The following is a 17237-nucleotide window of genomic DNA, read 5'->3' on the forward strand; positions in this document are numbered from 1 at the left end:
GTGGAGGGTAACAGCTTTATTTGAATTCTCTCACTTGGCCCTCTCCGCTGTTTTTGTGGAATAAAGTAATGGCCCGTATTTTCATCTCATCATGTCTGTTAAGTATGTGTCACTGTTTTATTAGTGTATTAGTCAAGTAGGCATTGTTGTATTTTACAAATAAATACACCTGTCTTGGGACATATGCCCCAAAAACCCTTTACTCACATAACAGGCTGGGAGATGACTGCCTTGAAGCATAACTTTTAGCCACTGGGCCGTACTGAGCATCTGCAGCCACAGGCCCCGAGTGGAAAGCAGGCTGGGTCTTGGAGGGCTTGTGAAAAGGCAACACTGGACTGGGAAATTAGGATCTTGCTAGCACAAGAGCCCTCTGGGGCCCCCTACACAGCCCTACTCGGCTTCTAATCTAACTTTGTACAGCTCAGACTGAACTTCAGGCGTTTGGAAAGCATCACCCTTCCGCTCCAGTGAACGAGAGCAGTGTCCCCTCCTTGGCCCCCATCAACACATCTCCTGCCCTTATCTGTCTTCAGTTCTGCCAGTAGCCATTCAGCCCACCCCCAACCTCAGCCTGACAAGACTCAAGCTCGAGGGCTTGTCTGGCGCATTGGTTATCACAGTGCCTGAATTCAAGTTCCAGCTCCGTGGCTGATCCAGCTTCCTGCCAATGTGCACCCTGGGAGACCCCAAGTGGTTGCTCAAGTACTTGGGTTCCTACCACCCATGAGGGAGACCCCGATGAAGTTCTTGGCTCCCAGCTTTGGCCTGACCAGCTGTGGCTGTTGTAGGCATCTGGGGAGTGAATCAGCTGGTGGAAGACCTGTCTACCTTTCAAATAAAGTGAAAAAAATAAGTGGGATGGATTTCTACTTAAAAAACAACACAGCCAAGCTCATGCCCCAAGCCTCCATTGCAAGGTGGTTAAACAGATCAACTGACTATGTGCCCAGTACAGGGTCTGGGCTTTGCCCCGCGTTACAGCTGCAGCGAACAAAACAAAAGGGTCTGCCTGGCCAGCGTTTGAAGTTTGCCTTGTAAAAGCTCTACTTCCTTCTCAAAGTTCCCTAACCTCTCTGAGGTTGTTTCGTTATCTGTAGAATGGGGATAATTTTATTTATAGCTACTTTTACTTAGAACACATTTACAGCTGAAAGAGACACTTCAGGATTTTTGAATCATGGGAAAATACATATACAAGCACTTTACAATTAACTCACTTATCCTTACAAAAACCCTACAAAATAGATGGTCCTACAGACCAGGAACCTGAGGCACTAGAGGTGCCCACACTAAACTCTGAAATAAACACACAGGACAATCACTGGCTCTTTTTCCTTCACAGTTGAAAACGCCACTTGCCTATAAAGTATGTAAAACTCTTTTATAATAATATTTTGAAAATTTTGTGGCATCACTAAAGCCTTCAGTTAGCAAAGTGAACTGCCCTTCATCCTTTTTCCAAACACTCACTCCGCACAGCACAGAGACCCCCAGTACCCACCTGCATGGTCACAGGTCTAATGGCATGTGCCTCCACTGAGCAGCTCAAAAGATGGAGTAGGAGGCATGCTCTCACTAACGAGCCACTTTCTTCTTCAATCACAAAACTTCCCACTTAGATTTAATTTTTATTTATTTTTTATTTTTTAAACTTTTATTTAATAAATATAAATTTCGAAAGTACAACTTTTGGATTATAGCGTTTTTTCCCCCATAACCACCCTCTCACCAGCAAACCATCCCATCTCCTACTCCCTCTCCCATCCCATTCTTCATTAAGATTCATTTTTAATTATCTTTATATACAGAAGATCAAATTAGTATATACTAAGTAAAGATTTCAACAGATTGCACCCACACAGACACACAAAGTATAAAGTACTGTTTGAATACTAGTTTTACTATTAATTCGCATAGTTCAACACATTAAGGACAGAGATCCTACATGGGGAGTAAGTGCACGGTGACTCCTGTTGTTGATTTAACAATTGACACTCTTATTTATGATGTCAGTAATCACTCGAGGCTCTTGTCATGAGCTGCCAAGGCTATGGAAGCCTCTTGAGTTCACAAACTCCAACCTTATTTAGACAAGGTCATAGTCAAAGTGGAAGTTCTATCCTCCCTTCAGAGAAAGGTACCTTCTTCTTTGAGTGGCCCCTTTTTTCTGCTAGGGTCTCACTCACAGAGATCTTTCATTTAGGTCATTGGTTGACTCTAATTAACACACAATTATTCTTAGGTGTTTATATTTAACTGAAAATTGATCCCTGTTAAAAATAAGAGTGGGAATAAGAGAGAGAGGAGATGTACAGTTCAGCACAGGCTCACTCGGATTTACCCCTAATGGTAGAGCTAGAAACATGCCATGGGACTCCAAATCCCATTAAGTTGGCATGTACCAATGCCATCTTACTAGTTAAAGTGATCAGTTTAAATTCATAATTGATCATAAAGATAGGATTGTCAGAGGGATCACATACACAAGACCAGTGTCTGCTAATACTAACTGAAAGAATTAAAAAGGAGAGAACGATCCAACATGGGAAATGGGATACACAGCACTCATAGAATGGCAAATGCCCTAAACAGCACTCTGGCCTCAGAATCAGCCCTTAAGGCATTTGAATCTGGCTAAAAAGCCCATGAGAGTTTCTCAGGCATGGAAAGCCAAGATTCTGTGGCAAAAAAATGACCCAACTAGATTTTTATTCTGATGCTGGAAAACTGATGTCCGTGGCTGCCACTCTTGCCCCCCCACAGCCTTTATTTAGCAGGGCCCTTCCCATACCTTATTACCCATACCTCCAGTGTCCCAACAGGACTCCATACAGGCTGGATGGTTCATAAGCATCTGTGGAGGATTTTCACAGATATTAGCCTATGCAACATGCCAGGGGCTGGGGGGCAAGACACTCTAACGAGAGATAGGCTCGCATCCCAACAGGCTTTATGAATGAAAATGCTGTGAAACTCAAGATGCAGACTCCAGGCCTGTCAACAGCAGGACGTGCCTTAGCTGGGTTATTCCAGTCTGGCACCTGGCCCAGTAAGTCTGCAGATTTAGAAGAAACTGTTATCACTTTGCACTAATTGCCTGGAGTCTGGGCGATGCCTCACACCAACTGAACTCCCGAGAGATTCCGTAATAAACCAGAGTGCCATTTTTCTCCTTTCATAGTAGATGATGAACCTGATAGCAGAGCTCATCTTCAAAGAGCAGCCCCTAGCCCAAGAGGAAGTTCATTCAAGAGGCCAAATTATAGATGAGGAGGTTGCCATGTAAACTCAGATACCCCAGTCAGTTGGAAACATATCTATTGACAATCTCTTGGGGTAGAGTACTTGTATCTGAGAAGTCGATTCCAAAGTGCTGTGGCTCCATCATGTGTGGGAGTCATTTCTAACCCGTGTTCCCACCTTACCTTTGCCCTCACAGAAATCAGAGAGGTACAGGAGTTAGTCCCAGGACAGGAAGAGGCGCCAGAAAGCAGAGCCTTCAGAAACGAATACATTTAAGGGGGAGGAGGCAGAAGCTCCACACAAGGAATGGTCAAAGTAAAGGGAAAATTTGGCACAGGACACAAGAGCCAAAACAAGGGGTGGGAAGAGATGATCAACTGTCCACCCAACGGAAGTCGAGAGGATGAGAACACTTCCAAGTGGAAAATCACGCGTGACCTTTGAGAATACTTTAACAGGGAGCAGATGTCTGCTGAGTCATCTGAAGCGAAGCAATTCTTCAGAGTTAAGTCTACGGCATAAGCAGACTTTATTGAACTAATACCCTTCAGCCCACACCACACGAGTCACAATCCGTTCCTCAGAGGCAGAGATCAGTGCGAAGGGCACTGGTAGGGGGGGTTCAGGGGCTCACTGGCTACACTGCTGCAGGCAGCCCCTCCTGCTCTGGTAGAATCCACTTCTCTGTTTGGAACTGAGTGTGCAACTGGCTGATCTCAAATACTCTGGCTCTTACATTCTCCAACCCCAAGCTTTTGCCTTTACAGTTCTTCGTCCAAGTCTCTCCCCGCAGTTACAAACCTGACTCCCTCCCTGACCTCCTTCTTTGCCCTAACATCAAATGAGCACCTTCCTGTTGAGATCTTCTCGGTCCACTCTATTCCAAACCTATGTCCCCACTTCCTAACGCTATTCACACCCTCTCCCTGCTTTACCGGGATATTCAAAAAGTTCTGGAAAATGGATACATTTTATAACTCCACTTTTCCCTCGATTTCTGAAGCCCCCTTGCCCATTCCCTGCTAATACCAACCACCTTCTGACATCCTGTGTTACCTGCCTCTTTACTGTTATTCCCTGTGAGGCTTTAAGCTCCAAGAAAGAAGCTTATTTTGTTCACTGTTTTGTGATGTGCCTGGATGAAGCAGGTGAAACTTCTGTGGGAAAAAGGCATAAAATGCCAGCTCTATTCCCAAATTACAGTGGTCACTCTGTAGAAAACTGTCCCTAGGCAGGCCAGAGACTACCAGCTGATGTCAAACCGAACAGAGTGAATTCAGAAGCCGGTGTTGTTTGAAAGCCATTGCTTTAATGATACCTCCTCCACCTGTGCTGGACCCCTCCCCTCAGTACTGACTGGAAAGTCAGCACTTCATATACGCAACTCCAACTCCCCGCTGCAGCTGTCACCGGATCCCATCTTGGCCAACATCAGAGTTCCAACTCGAGAGGACGCAGCACTGCGTGAAGGGAGGGTTAAGAGTGGACAGAAAATGTGGTAATGACATGCTCCGGGGTTCATTTCTGGGTTTCTTCCCAGGTCAATTCCAAACCTCCAAAATAAGGTCGAGTAACGGAACAGGCTTGAGCCTGCATCACAAGCTGTTTAGAAAGTGTGCCTAGATCGCTGACTCAGGCCGGCTGTCTTCCCAACCACGGACAAGGCTGGCGGGGAGGCCTGTCTCAGCCTTATTCCAATAGTAAATAACCCTGCAGTTCGAGCAGCGTGGAGGCAGGCCGTGAGCCTCCACTGCTACCGCTGTGGGGCCCCACCTGCCTCATAGCCCTCTGTCTTCATGTCATTGAGCCCTAGCTCCTCGTTTTGGTCAAAAGTGCGCTTATAGTGCTCCACCTTCATCTCAGGATCATCTTCAGGCGCATACACGTTCTGCAAGGCCAAGGACAGACCATCAGTGCCTGCACCACCTCCCCTCCCACATGCAGCTGCCAGTTCCCACTTTCCCCAGAACTCAGTAGTTTATTGTCTAAGGGTCTCCAATTCTCTAAGGCCAGGCTGAACCAGTGGGCAAGAGGGTCCACATGGGCCAGCCCAGCCCCAGGCAGAATCAGAGAACAAGTTGCCTAAAACATCTTTATCTGTCCCTTCTTAGGAAATATGTGACAATAGTCTCAATCATGGAAAGAACTTAGAACACTTTGCCAGACCCATCACTACTCCACAAGTATTAAAGTGACATCAATTACCAGACTGTCGCCCCCATCAATTAAGTCCTAGGTTTCCCCATCTGCCTCTGGATCTGGCTCCACTTCTTCTCACTGCACAATCAGATGTGCAGAATGAAAGCTTCACAACCGGAAGAGCCTAGGAACATTGCCTTTTCCTTCTTCACACAGCCGTCAGACCCATCCCCACTCCCACCTCTCTTGCTCCCTTATCTTCTAACATCTGCCAGAAGCCTCCTGGTCAAGAACAGAGCAATCAGAACCAAGTCTTCCAGTTTCTGGGGAAACTACACACATTCAAGTTACATCAGAAACTGTACCTGCATGAGACATCAGGGAAGGTCAAGGTCTATGTACCTGCAAGTAACTGTTTCCCGCCGGATCATTCATAATGAAGTGGGCCTTCAGGTGACCCGCCACGATCTGAAGGAGAGAGAACAGGACATGTATATTCTACACAGGGTAGGACTGGGCTGCACCTGCCAGACCAGCCCCAGCCCAATTCACACGCAGAATCCACCCCCACCCAACCAGGTTTTGAGCACTGGTGAAATCAGGTGCCTTGGAAGTGGGGGTGAAAGCATCTAAAACTGGGATGGCGAACACCCAGACCGAGGACCACACAGGCGCATTTGGTCCAGCCCTAATAAGGCATCTACAGGTGAGACTCGAAATTCAGTAAATCTATAGCAGGCTAAGTTTTAAGTTGATAATTTTGTATGGCCCATGAACGATGTTATAAATATCCACATTGACCTTGGCAGAAAAACAGTTCCCCACGCCAATAAAATATTGTTTGAAACCTCTTTATAAACCAATTCAAGCGCAGGTATTTGGCCTAGTGGTTCAGAAACAAATTAAGATACCTGCATTCCACACAGAAGTGTCTAGGCTGGATCCCAGCTGAGGCTCCCAATCCCAGCTCTGGCTCATGCCAACTCTGGGACGCAGTGTTAACAGCTCAAGTAACTGGGTTCCTGCCACCTATCCACACAGAAGACCTGGATAGAGTTCTAGGCTCTAGCTTCAGCCGTGGCCCAGCTTCAGCCATAGAGAGCAGTTGGGGAATAAACCAGCACATGGGAGCTCTGTCTTCTGTCTCTCTCAAGTAAATAAAATTAAAAGCAGTAACTCAATATCAATCTCATGTCCCACTTCAAAGGGCTAACAATTTTTTCTGGACTGGGGAACTGGCCCAGTTGAGAGCAGAGGGAACAGAATCAAGAACAAAAAGGTGGGGGCGGTGCTGTGGCATAGCAGATTATGCCATGGCCTACAATGCCAGCATCCTGTTATCAGAGGGTCAGCTCAAGTCCCACTTTCCAATCCAGCTTCCTGCTAATGCGCCTGGGAAAGCAGCAGAAGATGGCCCAAGTACTTGGACCCCTGCCACCTCAGATGGAGTTCCTGGCCCCTGGCTTCAGCCTGGCCCAGCCCTATCCACCATTTGGGGAGTGAACCACTGGATGGAAGATCTCTGTCTCTCCCTCTCTAACTCTGCCTTTCAATTTAAGAAATAAATCTTAAAAAAAAAAAAAAAAGAACAAAAGAGATTATATAAATGTATGCTTCTCAGAAACAGACACACATTCCCCAGCACCCATCCCACACTCAGCTCAGATACTTCCAGCCACGCCATTATCCTCAGGACAGAAAGTACCAGAGCCCCCTGGTGGACATCTTACCAGCCAAGAGGAAAGACCTGACAATTTTGGCATTCATAACCTTAACAAAATGGCTACGCTAGAGCCTGCTACAACGAGCCCCATGTCAGTAAGAATCACCCCCACTGAGGATTTGGGGTTTTGTTGTTGTGTTGTTTAGATTTATTTGTTGGTTTGTTTATAAGGCAGAGGGACAGAGTGAGAGTGAAAGTGATATTCCATCTGCTGGTTCACTCCCAAATAGCCACAAAGGCTGGGGCTGAACAAGGCCAAAGCCAGGAGACAGGAAATCCATCTGGGTCTCCATTGTGGGTAGCAGGCACTCAAGTACTTGGGCCATCTTCTACCACTTTCCCAGGTGCATTAGCAGGAGAGTGGAGTAGCTGGGACATGAAACTGGCAGTGTGATATGGGATGTGGGTGTCCCAAGCAGCAGCTGAACCCACTGTATCACAACACCCTCACCACACACTCCAAGGTTTTCAGGCCTCTACTTTAAAGAACGCAACATTAACATTCCCAAGAAAGATTACTAATCCTTAAAACAGGATATTATTTTTTAAAAGATGCAGGAGTATTCAGAGTCCACAAAAAGCTCTTAGAAAATAAAAATATTTAGCAGAAACTCAAATTTCTAATTGAAAGGTTGGAAAATAAAGTTCATGGAATCTTCCACAGCAGAACAATATACCAAGAATCTAAACAGAACAGAAGAGTACATTACAGAAGACCAGAAAGAGAGTCTAATTTCTAAAATCTAGGAGTTTTCAGAACTAAAAAGACAATCTTCAGTAGAATTGAGCCACACGTGTTTTCCAGATTGAAAGGAAACAATGGTGGGAAACCAACCCGCAGCACGGCACACCCTGAAAGTTCACATCACTGGGAACAAAGAGATCACAAGGTCACAAGCAGAAGATTGGGAATCAAAATGGCTTCAGGCTTCTCAAAGGCCAAACTGGGAATGGAAGACGGTCGTACAATGCCTTCCAGTTCTCAGGAGAAATTATTTCTATCCTGGGAATCTATTCCCAGCCAACAATCCAGTGTGAGGGCAGAATAAACAGAGACGTGGAAGATCCCAGAAATTTCACTTTCCATGCACTTTTTCTCAGGAAACTTTGAGAGAAGGTGCTTCAACTAAATAAGGGAGAAAACTGAGAAAGATGGCAGAGGATACAGGAAACAGCAGGACCCCCAACATGAGGGTTACAGTTTGGAAAAATGGTAAGAGTAAGTAAGCAGCCTCTCGTTCACCTGAGCCCCAGGGCCCCACGTACTGACCGGCCTGGGTCACCTTACCTGGTCCAACTTCCGGCTAAACTCCTGCAGCTTCTCCGCCTGGCCAGGATTGGAACTGTCACCCAGGGTAAAAGGGTTCTTGGTTACCTTCAAGAGATGGCATCCAAATTACTAACTAGTCTTTCAGTCTTATGTTTGCAAGGCTTGGCCATTAACCAGACAGGAGGTGGCAGTGGGGTATCCACACCACCTTTCTAACCAAGGCACTGGGATCAATGTGTCATGACAACAGAACTGGCAACAAGGAAAACATCCATACACAGGTTCCTACAATATGACCTTGAATTCCTAATTTGAAGAAATGCAAAGGAAAAGTACAATTTTCAATGATCAAATGCCAGGCAACTGAGAATTAGCCAAGTGAAATAAGATAAAATTGCAGAATATTTGCACGTAACCCATATATCTTCCTGTATACTTTAAATCATCTCTAGATTACTCACAATATAACTAACACGGTATAAATGCTACATGAATAATTGTTATACTATATTGTTTAAGGAACATGACAAGAAAACAGTCTATATTGGGGCTGGTGCTGTGGCATAGCAGGTAAAGCTGTCGCCTACAGTGCCGGCATCCCATATGGGCGCTGGTTTGTATCCTGGCTGCTCCACTTCCGATCCAGCTCTCTGCTATGGCCTCGGAGAGCAAAAGATGGCCCAAGTGCTTGGGCCCCTGTACTTGCATGGGAGACCCAGAAGAAGCTCCTGGCTCCTGGCTTTGGATCAGCTCAGCTCCAGCTGTTGTGGCCAATTAGGGGGTGAAACAGCGGATGGAAGACACCTCTCTCTCTCTCTGCCTCTCTTCCCTCTGTGTAACTCCGAATTTCAAATAAATAAATAAATCTTTAAAAAAAAAAAAAAAAAAAAGTCTGCGCACATTTAGCACAGGTGCAATTATTTTTCTGGATTTTTCCAATCCACAACTGGGCCAAAACACACATATGCAAGCAGACTTCACAACGTTCATGGAAAGTGACATTTTGGTCCAAAAATCTTGAAATCTACACATAGTTTGTTTTGTTTTGTTTAAAAGAATTATTTTATTTATTTGAAAGAGTTACAGAGAGCCAGAGAAAGAGAGAGGTCTCCCATTCTACTGGTTCACTCTCCAAATGACCACAATAGCCAGAGCTGAGCTGATCCAAAGCCAGAAACCAGGAGCTTCTTCTGGGTCTCCCACGCGGGTGCAGGGGCCCAAGGACTTGGGCCATCTTCTACTGCTTTCCCAGGCCATAGCAGAGAGGTGGATCGGAAGTGAAGCAGCCAGGACTTGAACCGGTGCCCATATGGGACGCCAGCACTGCTGCCCCACAGCGCCAGCTACTAGCATAGTTTTTTATAACATGTGTTTTTTTGTTTTGAAGATCCCTCTTCAAAAGATTCATAAGTGCATACTGTGAAAAATGTCTGCAGGGATTTCAAAATCTTTTGCACCAAAATATAAAATGATCTTTTAATTTCATTTTCTGTGAACTTTGTAAAGTACCCTCATATGTATGTTGTAGGGTACCTTCACATGTATGTTGCAGGGTTTCTCAGGTGCTAAAAGGACCTCATCTCATTTCATAGTGAAATCACTTACCCCAAACCAGAAAATAACTACATAGTCCCAAAGTAGGCCTGGGAACTTCCACTCAAAATTTCCCATAAACTTACCTTCACAATAAATAATATTTAAGTCTATTAAGCCAGCTTTACAACAAAGCAGCCCCAGTTAGCAAAAACAAATGAGGACATCTGAGGTCTCCCAGCCCCATTTCCATAGCCAAACTGCCGGGAGCAGCTGTACCCACACCGCAGACTCACCAGTTCCCGGATGTCTTTCAGCAGCCCCTCCAGTGTGGTGAACTTGCCCCCCAGGACAGCCATTCCCAGCTCAAACTCTAGCTCCGGGATTTCCACGCTACATGTCTCAGACTGTGAGATAAGAGGACAAATTAAAAAAAGAAAAAAAAAAGAGGTCAACTTGAGCTTTAAATCAAGAGCAAAGAAAGCAAACCAGAGGCCTCCTGCCAAATTAACACAACCAAGTGACAGTTTGGGGACAAAGTCAGCTGTCCCAGTTTTTTTCTGACTCCCCAGTTAAAGCTAGAGACTCACTCCTGTCCATCTGAACCACAGAAATGGAAGCAACTTAATAAAGGGACATCAAGTCGTAACTTCCAGCTGTCAGGCAGGCTGTCACAGGCCTCAGAGAAGAGGGCTCCAAGTCATCAGCAAGAGCTAATGAGGCACCTCCAGATCTGTCACTTCAACCACAGGCGACCCCTGCCCAGGGACCCTCAAACCCAGGGGGGCAGGGGGGTCGCCATGTCCTTTATCGTTATTTTAAGACTATTTCCTCCACGCAGAGGGACAGCCGTAGGAGCATGAGCAGGTCCTCACCTTGAGGAGGTCTCTGGTCATATCTGAGGGCTCTGTGATGTGAAGGGTGATCTTGGTGCCCAACGGCTCCACTGCTCCTCCAGACTTCACCTGCACAGACGACAATCAGGAGCGGCAGAGAGAAGCCCAAACCTCACCTGGTGCCAGGGAGACCACCAAGGGCAGGCTCCGGTCATGGCTCCCAAGACAGAACCTTCGAAATCAATAATGGTGGCAGTTCCCCCAAACCGAAAACATCAGGTACAGAGGGCCCAGCACCAACGGCACGCCAAAGCTTGTCCCAAAGTGCCAAGAAACTCTGAATTTACCTTTTAAAAAAGAAATCTGACTCTTGGGTCAAAAGACTTTTTTTTTTTGACAGGCAGAGTTAGACAGTGAGAGAGAGAGAGAGAGAGAGAGAGAGAGAGAGAGAAAGGTCTTCTTTCCATTGGTTCACCCCCCAAATGGCTGCTACGGCCAGCGCACCGCACTGATCCAAAGCCAGGAGCCAGGTGCTTCTCCTGGTCTCCCATGCGGGTGCAGGGCCCAAGGACCTGGGCCATCCTCCACTGCACTCCCAGGCCATAGCAGAGAGCTGGACTGGAAGAGGAGCAACCGGGACAGAATCCGGCGCCCCAACCGGGACTAGAACCCGGGATGCTGGCACCACAGGTGGAGGATTAGCCTATTGAGCCGTGGCGCCGGCCCAAAAGAGACTTTTAAACACTTAGTCCAGTTCTTACATCCACTGAACCAATGTGTGGGTCTCCTTTATAGTATTCTGATTTAAGAATTTAATCAGTGCATGCTTCAAGACAACGTGCAACCCTCCCAGGCACCCCATTCTATTTTCAGACAGCTCTAATAAATTCTTCATTCAGAATCAAAATCTGTCTTCCTGAACTTCCACCACTCCAAGGAGCAGGTCAATAGCCTTCTCTTTAGGAGCCACCATTGTGGCACAGCAGGTTAAGCTGCCACCTGCAATGCTGGCATCCCATATGGGCACTGGTTCGTGTCTGGGCTGCTCCACTTCCGATCCAGCTCCCTGCTAATGGCCTGGGAAAGCAGCAGAAGATGGCCTAAGTGCTTGGGCCTCTGTCACCCATGTGAGAGACCTAGAGGAAGCCCCTGGCTTCAGCCTGGCCCAGCCCTAACCATTGTGGCCATCTGGAGAGTGAACCAGAGGATGGAAAATCTTTCTTTCTGTAACTCTTTCAAATAAATAAATTAAAAAAAAAAAAAAAAAAGCCTTCTCTTAATATATTTCAACATTAGGATTTCTCTAACTTTCCTTCACTAGCCTCATTCCCTGTTCCTTCAAGGGTTCCTCACCCCACGCTAAGCCCAAGGGAAAGTTCCAGTCCACCATTCCCCCCATCCCCCCTCCCCAGGCAGATTCAGGAGGAATGTGAGTCAGAGGGGGGCTGCCCTCAAGCTAGGCTTCTCATTTGATGGAGCCCACTCACCTCATTGGTCCGATGTCCACAGTTCTCGCAGTTGGTGGCCATGATGATAACCTCCTTAAAGTGGGGGATTTCTGGAAGATGGAGTTAAGGAATTCTGCTCCCAGGAAAGCAAGACCACTCTCTGGAGAAAAACAAAGCCGAACCCCACACAAATAGGTGTTGCTCCCACCACCACAGCATTGTATCACAAGAGGCAGCCTAACTCCGAGAGGGCTCCAGAAGAGAGCAAGCTCCCAACCCCTGGCAACCCTTTCTCATTAACATACGAAGACATGGCTCAAGCCAGACACACAGGAGCCTCAAAACCACGGAATTTCCCTGTGAACCCAAAGTGAAGTTACATGGTTTAATCAAAGGCAGCATCATCCTCTTCAACACTGCAAATACAATTTTAGATATACTTGGCTATTTTGCTCCTGGCCAAAATACAGTCTTCCTGCCCGAGTCAGAAGAGCATCCCAAGAGCTTGCCAAAAGATACGTACTAGCTTCATGTTAGTCTGAGCTGGGGCATTGCATTCTGGGCAGTTTGTGTTGAACTGCAGCACCTGGAAGACAATATGGGCACAGGGTGAGCCCTCCTAGGTGTGATGCTCAGGCTAAAGACATCCGCCTACGCTGCTCGTGGTCACCCTCGTTGGGGAGAAGAAAGAAACACTAACATTTTCTTGGCCCACAACTCTGCTCCTCCCTCAACAGCAGGCGGAATGACTCACTTCATTTCTGAGATCTTCCTCTTCTGGCTTCTCCTCTGGAGCCTCTGCCTAAACAGCAGAGATACAGATCACAAGTTGGCAGGGAGACCTCAGCTCACCCAACACCCTGCCCTGGACTGGGAGAAACACTGTAGTTATGTCAGGTGCCACCTCATGGGTGAAGGAATCCAGCAAGGGAAGCCCCAAGCCAGGGAAGAACAGGGCTCAAGCCGGGCCCACAGTCACTGCCTTCCTTTCTGTGAGGTTTACACCGAGTCCTTGACATGAGTTAGATGAGAGGCACAGACATGCTGAGGTAGCGTACACACGGCATCAGCAGCAAAGAGAGCTTCTGCTGCCTCCAAGCAATCCAGCGAGCAAGGTATTTCCAGACTATTCTTCTTGCTCCTTCAGTCTACCTACCTGGAGCCCCAGCATCTGCTCCTGCTCTGGGGTGCGGCTGTAGTATGTGATCACCAGGGCATCATCTTTCTGAGGGGCATGTGGGTTTTCCACAAAGCTGTTCCCTGAAGGATCATCGATGATCTAACGGAGTAATTGCAACAAGAACTCATATCCAATGCTCCAAATACCATCAGACCACACAGTCCCAGACAGTTTGAGTGGTCTGTCCTGAGCAACTATAACCTCACAATACTCACCAGAGTGAAAGGCGAGTCCATTTGTTTTAGTTCCTTCAGTCTGACAATGAACTCATCAATTTGTTCAGCCATGGCATCTTCATTCGCCTACCATAAACAGAAAGTAAAAGCATCAGCCCTGTCACACCGTGTCCACCAAGAGACTGACACCTGTCTTAGTGTGAATGGACCAAGAGACTGACACCTGTCCTAGTGTGAATGGACCAAGAGACTGACACCTGTCCTAGTGTGAATGGACCAAGAGACTGACACCTGTCCTAGTGTGAATGGACCAAGAGACTGACACCTGTCCTAGTGTGAATGGACCAAGAGACTGACACCTGTCCTAGTGTGAATGGACCAAGAGACTGACACCTGTCCTAGTGTGAATGGACCAAGAGACTGACACCTGTCCTAGTGTGAATGGACCAAGAGACTGACACCTGTCCTAGTGTGAATGGACCAAGAGACTGACACCTGTCCTAGTGTGAATGGACCAAGAGACTGACACCTGTCCTAGTGTGAATGGACCAAGAGACTGACACCTGTCCTAGTGTGAATGGACCAAGAGACTGACACCTGTCCTAGTGTGAATGGACCAAGAGACTGACACCTGTCCTAGTGTGAATGGACCAAGAGACTGACACCTGTCCTAGTGTGAATGGACCAAGAGACTGACACCTGTCCTAGTGTGAATGGACCAAGAGACTGACACCTGTCCTAGTGTGAATGGACCAAGAGACTGACACCTGTCCTAGTGTGAATGGACCAAGAGACTGACACCTGTCCTAGTGTGAATGGACCAAGAGACTGACACCTGTCCTAGTGTGAATGGACCAAGAGACTGACACCTGTCCTAGTGTGAATGGACCAAGAGACTGACACCTGTCCTAGTGTGAATGGACCAAGAGACTGACACCTGTCCTAGTGTGAATGGACCAAGAGACTGACACCTGTCCTAGTGTGAATGGACCAAGAGACTGACACCTGTCCTAGTGTGAATGGACCAAGAGACTGACACCTGTCTTAGTGTGAATGGGAACTGAGCGACTCAAGACCGCAATGAGATGTCAAAAAAGAGCCTCAAGTTGATGGGTGTTACCAGGTTATCTTTATTCATTTGGCCCAGGCCACCTTCATGCTGGGTAAGGGACAGAACAGACCTCTGATGGGGCTCCCGACTCAGCTGCAGCCAGATGACTAAATGCAGAGTTATGTTATTTCTCTGATGCCAAGTATAAAATACAAAGGAACATTTAGAAAGCACAGAGACCATAAGGGGATCAGGATTCAGAGGCATTGTTAAGTTGTCCAGGATGAGGCCTGAGCATACACTGGGGGAGGGAGGAGAAAGGAAATTCAGCACCCTGGCCACTGCAGGCCCACCACATGCTCCCCGCAAAGCGCTCTGACAGTCAGTGAGACACCAGTCAGCCCCCTGGGAAGCTGACGCTCTATCAGACCCATATATGCAATTACCCCTTGAGTTGCTGCAGCCAGCAAACCCCAGCTCACCCTTCGTGTGGGTTGGTCCTGCTCGAGGCCAGAGATAGCACGGTTGATCAGTCCTTCAACGGTGGTCAGAGCTGATGAGCAGAAAGGAAAGGTCAGTGAGTCTTAAGCCCCGCCCCCAAGTGCCTACACCACCCTGGGTAACTCACAGTGTGCTGTCTGGGCCTATACAACAGGAAGCCATCACCTCTGAGAGCAGTGATGCTAAAATTCTATGATAAGGACACCACTGCCTCACTACCCCTCTCCACTATATCAAGCCACTGTTATACCAATGAAGATCGCAATGATCACATGGCCAAACACATACACAAGCAACTAGGCCTGATACCTAGCGGGACCGTGCGAGAAAGCAAGAAGACTCCAGCTACCTGTGAACAGCCCAAATATCTCAACGACGTTCAACTCACCTCCCTTCTGGCTGAAGGCAGGGATTTCAAAATCCAGCTCAGGGATCCTTGTGGTGGCAGAGTCCGTCTTCACCACTTCTCTGTTCATGTCCTGGACAGAAGGGGAAACCTTCAGTGCGGAGAGATCAGGAGCACAGCTTCTCCTGGGGAAAGAACCAGCCCCAGCCCAGCAGCATTGCCCTCCCTCCACTCCAGTGGTGTGAACACGCTACCCAAAGGGCGAGAAGAACATTCGCTTATTTCACGCTCCTACAAAATCCACGGACCATGTTCATAAATCCTATCTCACCTGAGCAGCTGATGGCACCAAAAGGGGCAATCGAGGCTTGGAGACCCGTGGGAATTTATTCCTGGTCTGCCCGCACAAACCAGACCTCAGACCCCGATACGCTGGGGCACTGGCGCTGGGGTGCCCTCACCTCCGCAGATCTGACGGTCAAGGCATAACGCACTCCCTGGTCCTGGATCCTGCCTGCCGACTGGATCTCCGTGTTGTCCCAGCCACAGTGCTCGCAGGAGAAGGAGCTCACGATGATTTCTCTGAAGAAGGGGATCTTGGTGAGCAGCAGCCGCGTCATGCCCTACGGGAGTACAGAGGAAGACGGGAAGAACCACATGGAACCCCGGTTCCCCGCCTTACGGATCGGACCCCGAGCCAGCCCGGCGGGACACACCCCCGGCCCCCGCCCGCTCCAGCCCTGCCCTCCCGCCGCCGAGCCCCCGTCTCACGTTGCGGTAACAGTTCATGCACAGCGACTCGATCTCGGTGGGCTGCTGCTCCTCGTCCTCGGCGTTGATGGGCCGGAACAGGTGCCCTGCGGCAGGAGGCCCGGCCGCGGTGGGCGAGGGGGCAGCCGGGGCAGCCGCGACCCCCGGGGGCCCGGGCTCCACAGCCCCGCCGGCCGACATCACCACGCGCAGCTCCAGCCTCGGCTTCCGGCTTCCGGCTTCCGGCGCGCTCGCGGCCCCACCCCTTTACCGGGCACTTCCGCCGGCCGCCGCCCTCGCCCCTTTTTAAAGTAGACGCGGGGCAGTCGGGGACGAGGGCTCCCGGTTACCCGGGTTGCGTGGGTCCGCCGCAGTTCAGCCGTCATCTCCTTCAGGATGTGTTTTCTAGACGCGGGGGCAGTTTTTCGCTCTTGGCAATAGTTCCACCGCATCTCACAAAATTCTCTCGGCCCTTAGGTCTGAACACCCTAGCTCGAGGGCAGAGGGACCTAGCTTGTCCTGGGTATCCTCCACGGAGCTGCGCTGCAGGTCCCCCACGCGGGGTGGCCCAGCTTCTTCTCAGCCCCTCGGTCCCTCTCTCCCTTTGTGTGCGTCCCACTCCCCATTCTGCCTTCTTACGCACCTCCCCAGTTTCCAACCTCCAGTGCGCACACAGCCCCCGTTTTTGCCGCCCTCACATCCCGCCCCCGCTGACTCACCCTCCAGGCTTCCTGACCGCAGCCCCACCACCTCCTTTCCAACGTGGCACACTTTTCTTTCCACCACTTCCTCTCCTTGTGCTGGGGCCACAGACCACAGCTCTGTGGCTGAGAGTGTCAGGGAAGACCAGGTGATGCGCTCAGATGCGTGGGGGGTCTTGTGGTGGGAGGGACGGGAAAGGGTGCTGCCAGGGACAGCCGGAGGGAAAGGGGTGCGTTTGTCCTTTCCTCTGCCCCACCTCACCCCCCGGTTCCCAGGGGGTCCAGGAAGGCTTTTGGTGATCCTGAGTGAGTATGTATGAGGGTGAGGGGCTAAGAG

General features: G+C 48.8%; 1 protein-coding gene across 1 annotated transcript; it reads right to left on the reverse strand.

The window, feature by feature from the left end:
* Nucleotides 1-4533: 4533 nt before the first annotated feature.
* ZPR1 (ZPR1 zinc finger) lies at nt 4534-16863 on the reverse strand. Its single transcript, XM_062197067.1, has 14 exons — nt 16221-16863; nt 15911-16072; nt 15492-15582; nt 15085-15155; nt 13591-13677; nt 13352-13474; nt 12950-12997; nt 12715-12781; nt 12235-12305; nt 10787-10876; nt 10208-10318; nt 8397-8483; nt 5788-5853; nt 4534-5134 (listed from the first exon to the last, which is right to left on the reverse strand). The coding sequence occupies exons 1-14, from the start codon at nt 16398-16400 to the stop codon at nt 5000-5002; spliced, it is 1389 nt and encodes a 462-aa protein (XP_062053051.1). The 5' UTR covers nt 16401-16863; the 3' UTR covers nt 4534-4999.
* Nucleotides 16864-17237: the final 374 nt, after the last annotated feature.

This window comes from Lepus europaeus, chromosome 7, assembly GCF_033115175.1.
Source record: "Lepus europaeus isolate LE1 chromosome 7, mLepTim1.pri, whole genome shotgun sequence".
Lineage (NCBI taxonomy): Eukaryota > Metazoa > Chordata > Mammalia > Lagomorpha > Leporidae > Lepus > Lepus europaeus.

Excerpts from the sequence above, each read along its gene's own strand:
- ZPR1 (XM_062197067.1), bottom strand. The coding sequence starts at position 16,400 with ATGTCGGCCGGCGGGGCTGTGGAGCCCGGGCCCCCGGGGGTCGCGGCT. Across the intron at positions 16,073-16,220 it reads GCATGAACTGTTACCGCAAC|GGCATGACGCGGCTGCTGCT; the intron begins GTGAGACGGGGG and ends GTACTCCCGTAG. Across the intron at positions 10,877-12,234 it reads GTGGACATCGGACCAATGAG|GTGAAGTCTGGAGGAGCAGT; the intron begins GTGAGTGGGCTC and ends TCGTCTGTGCAG.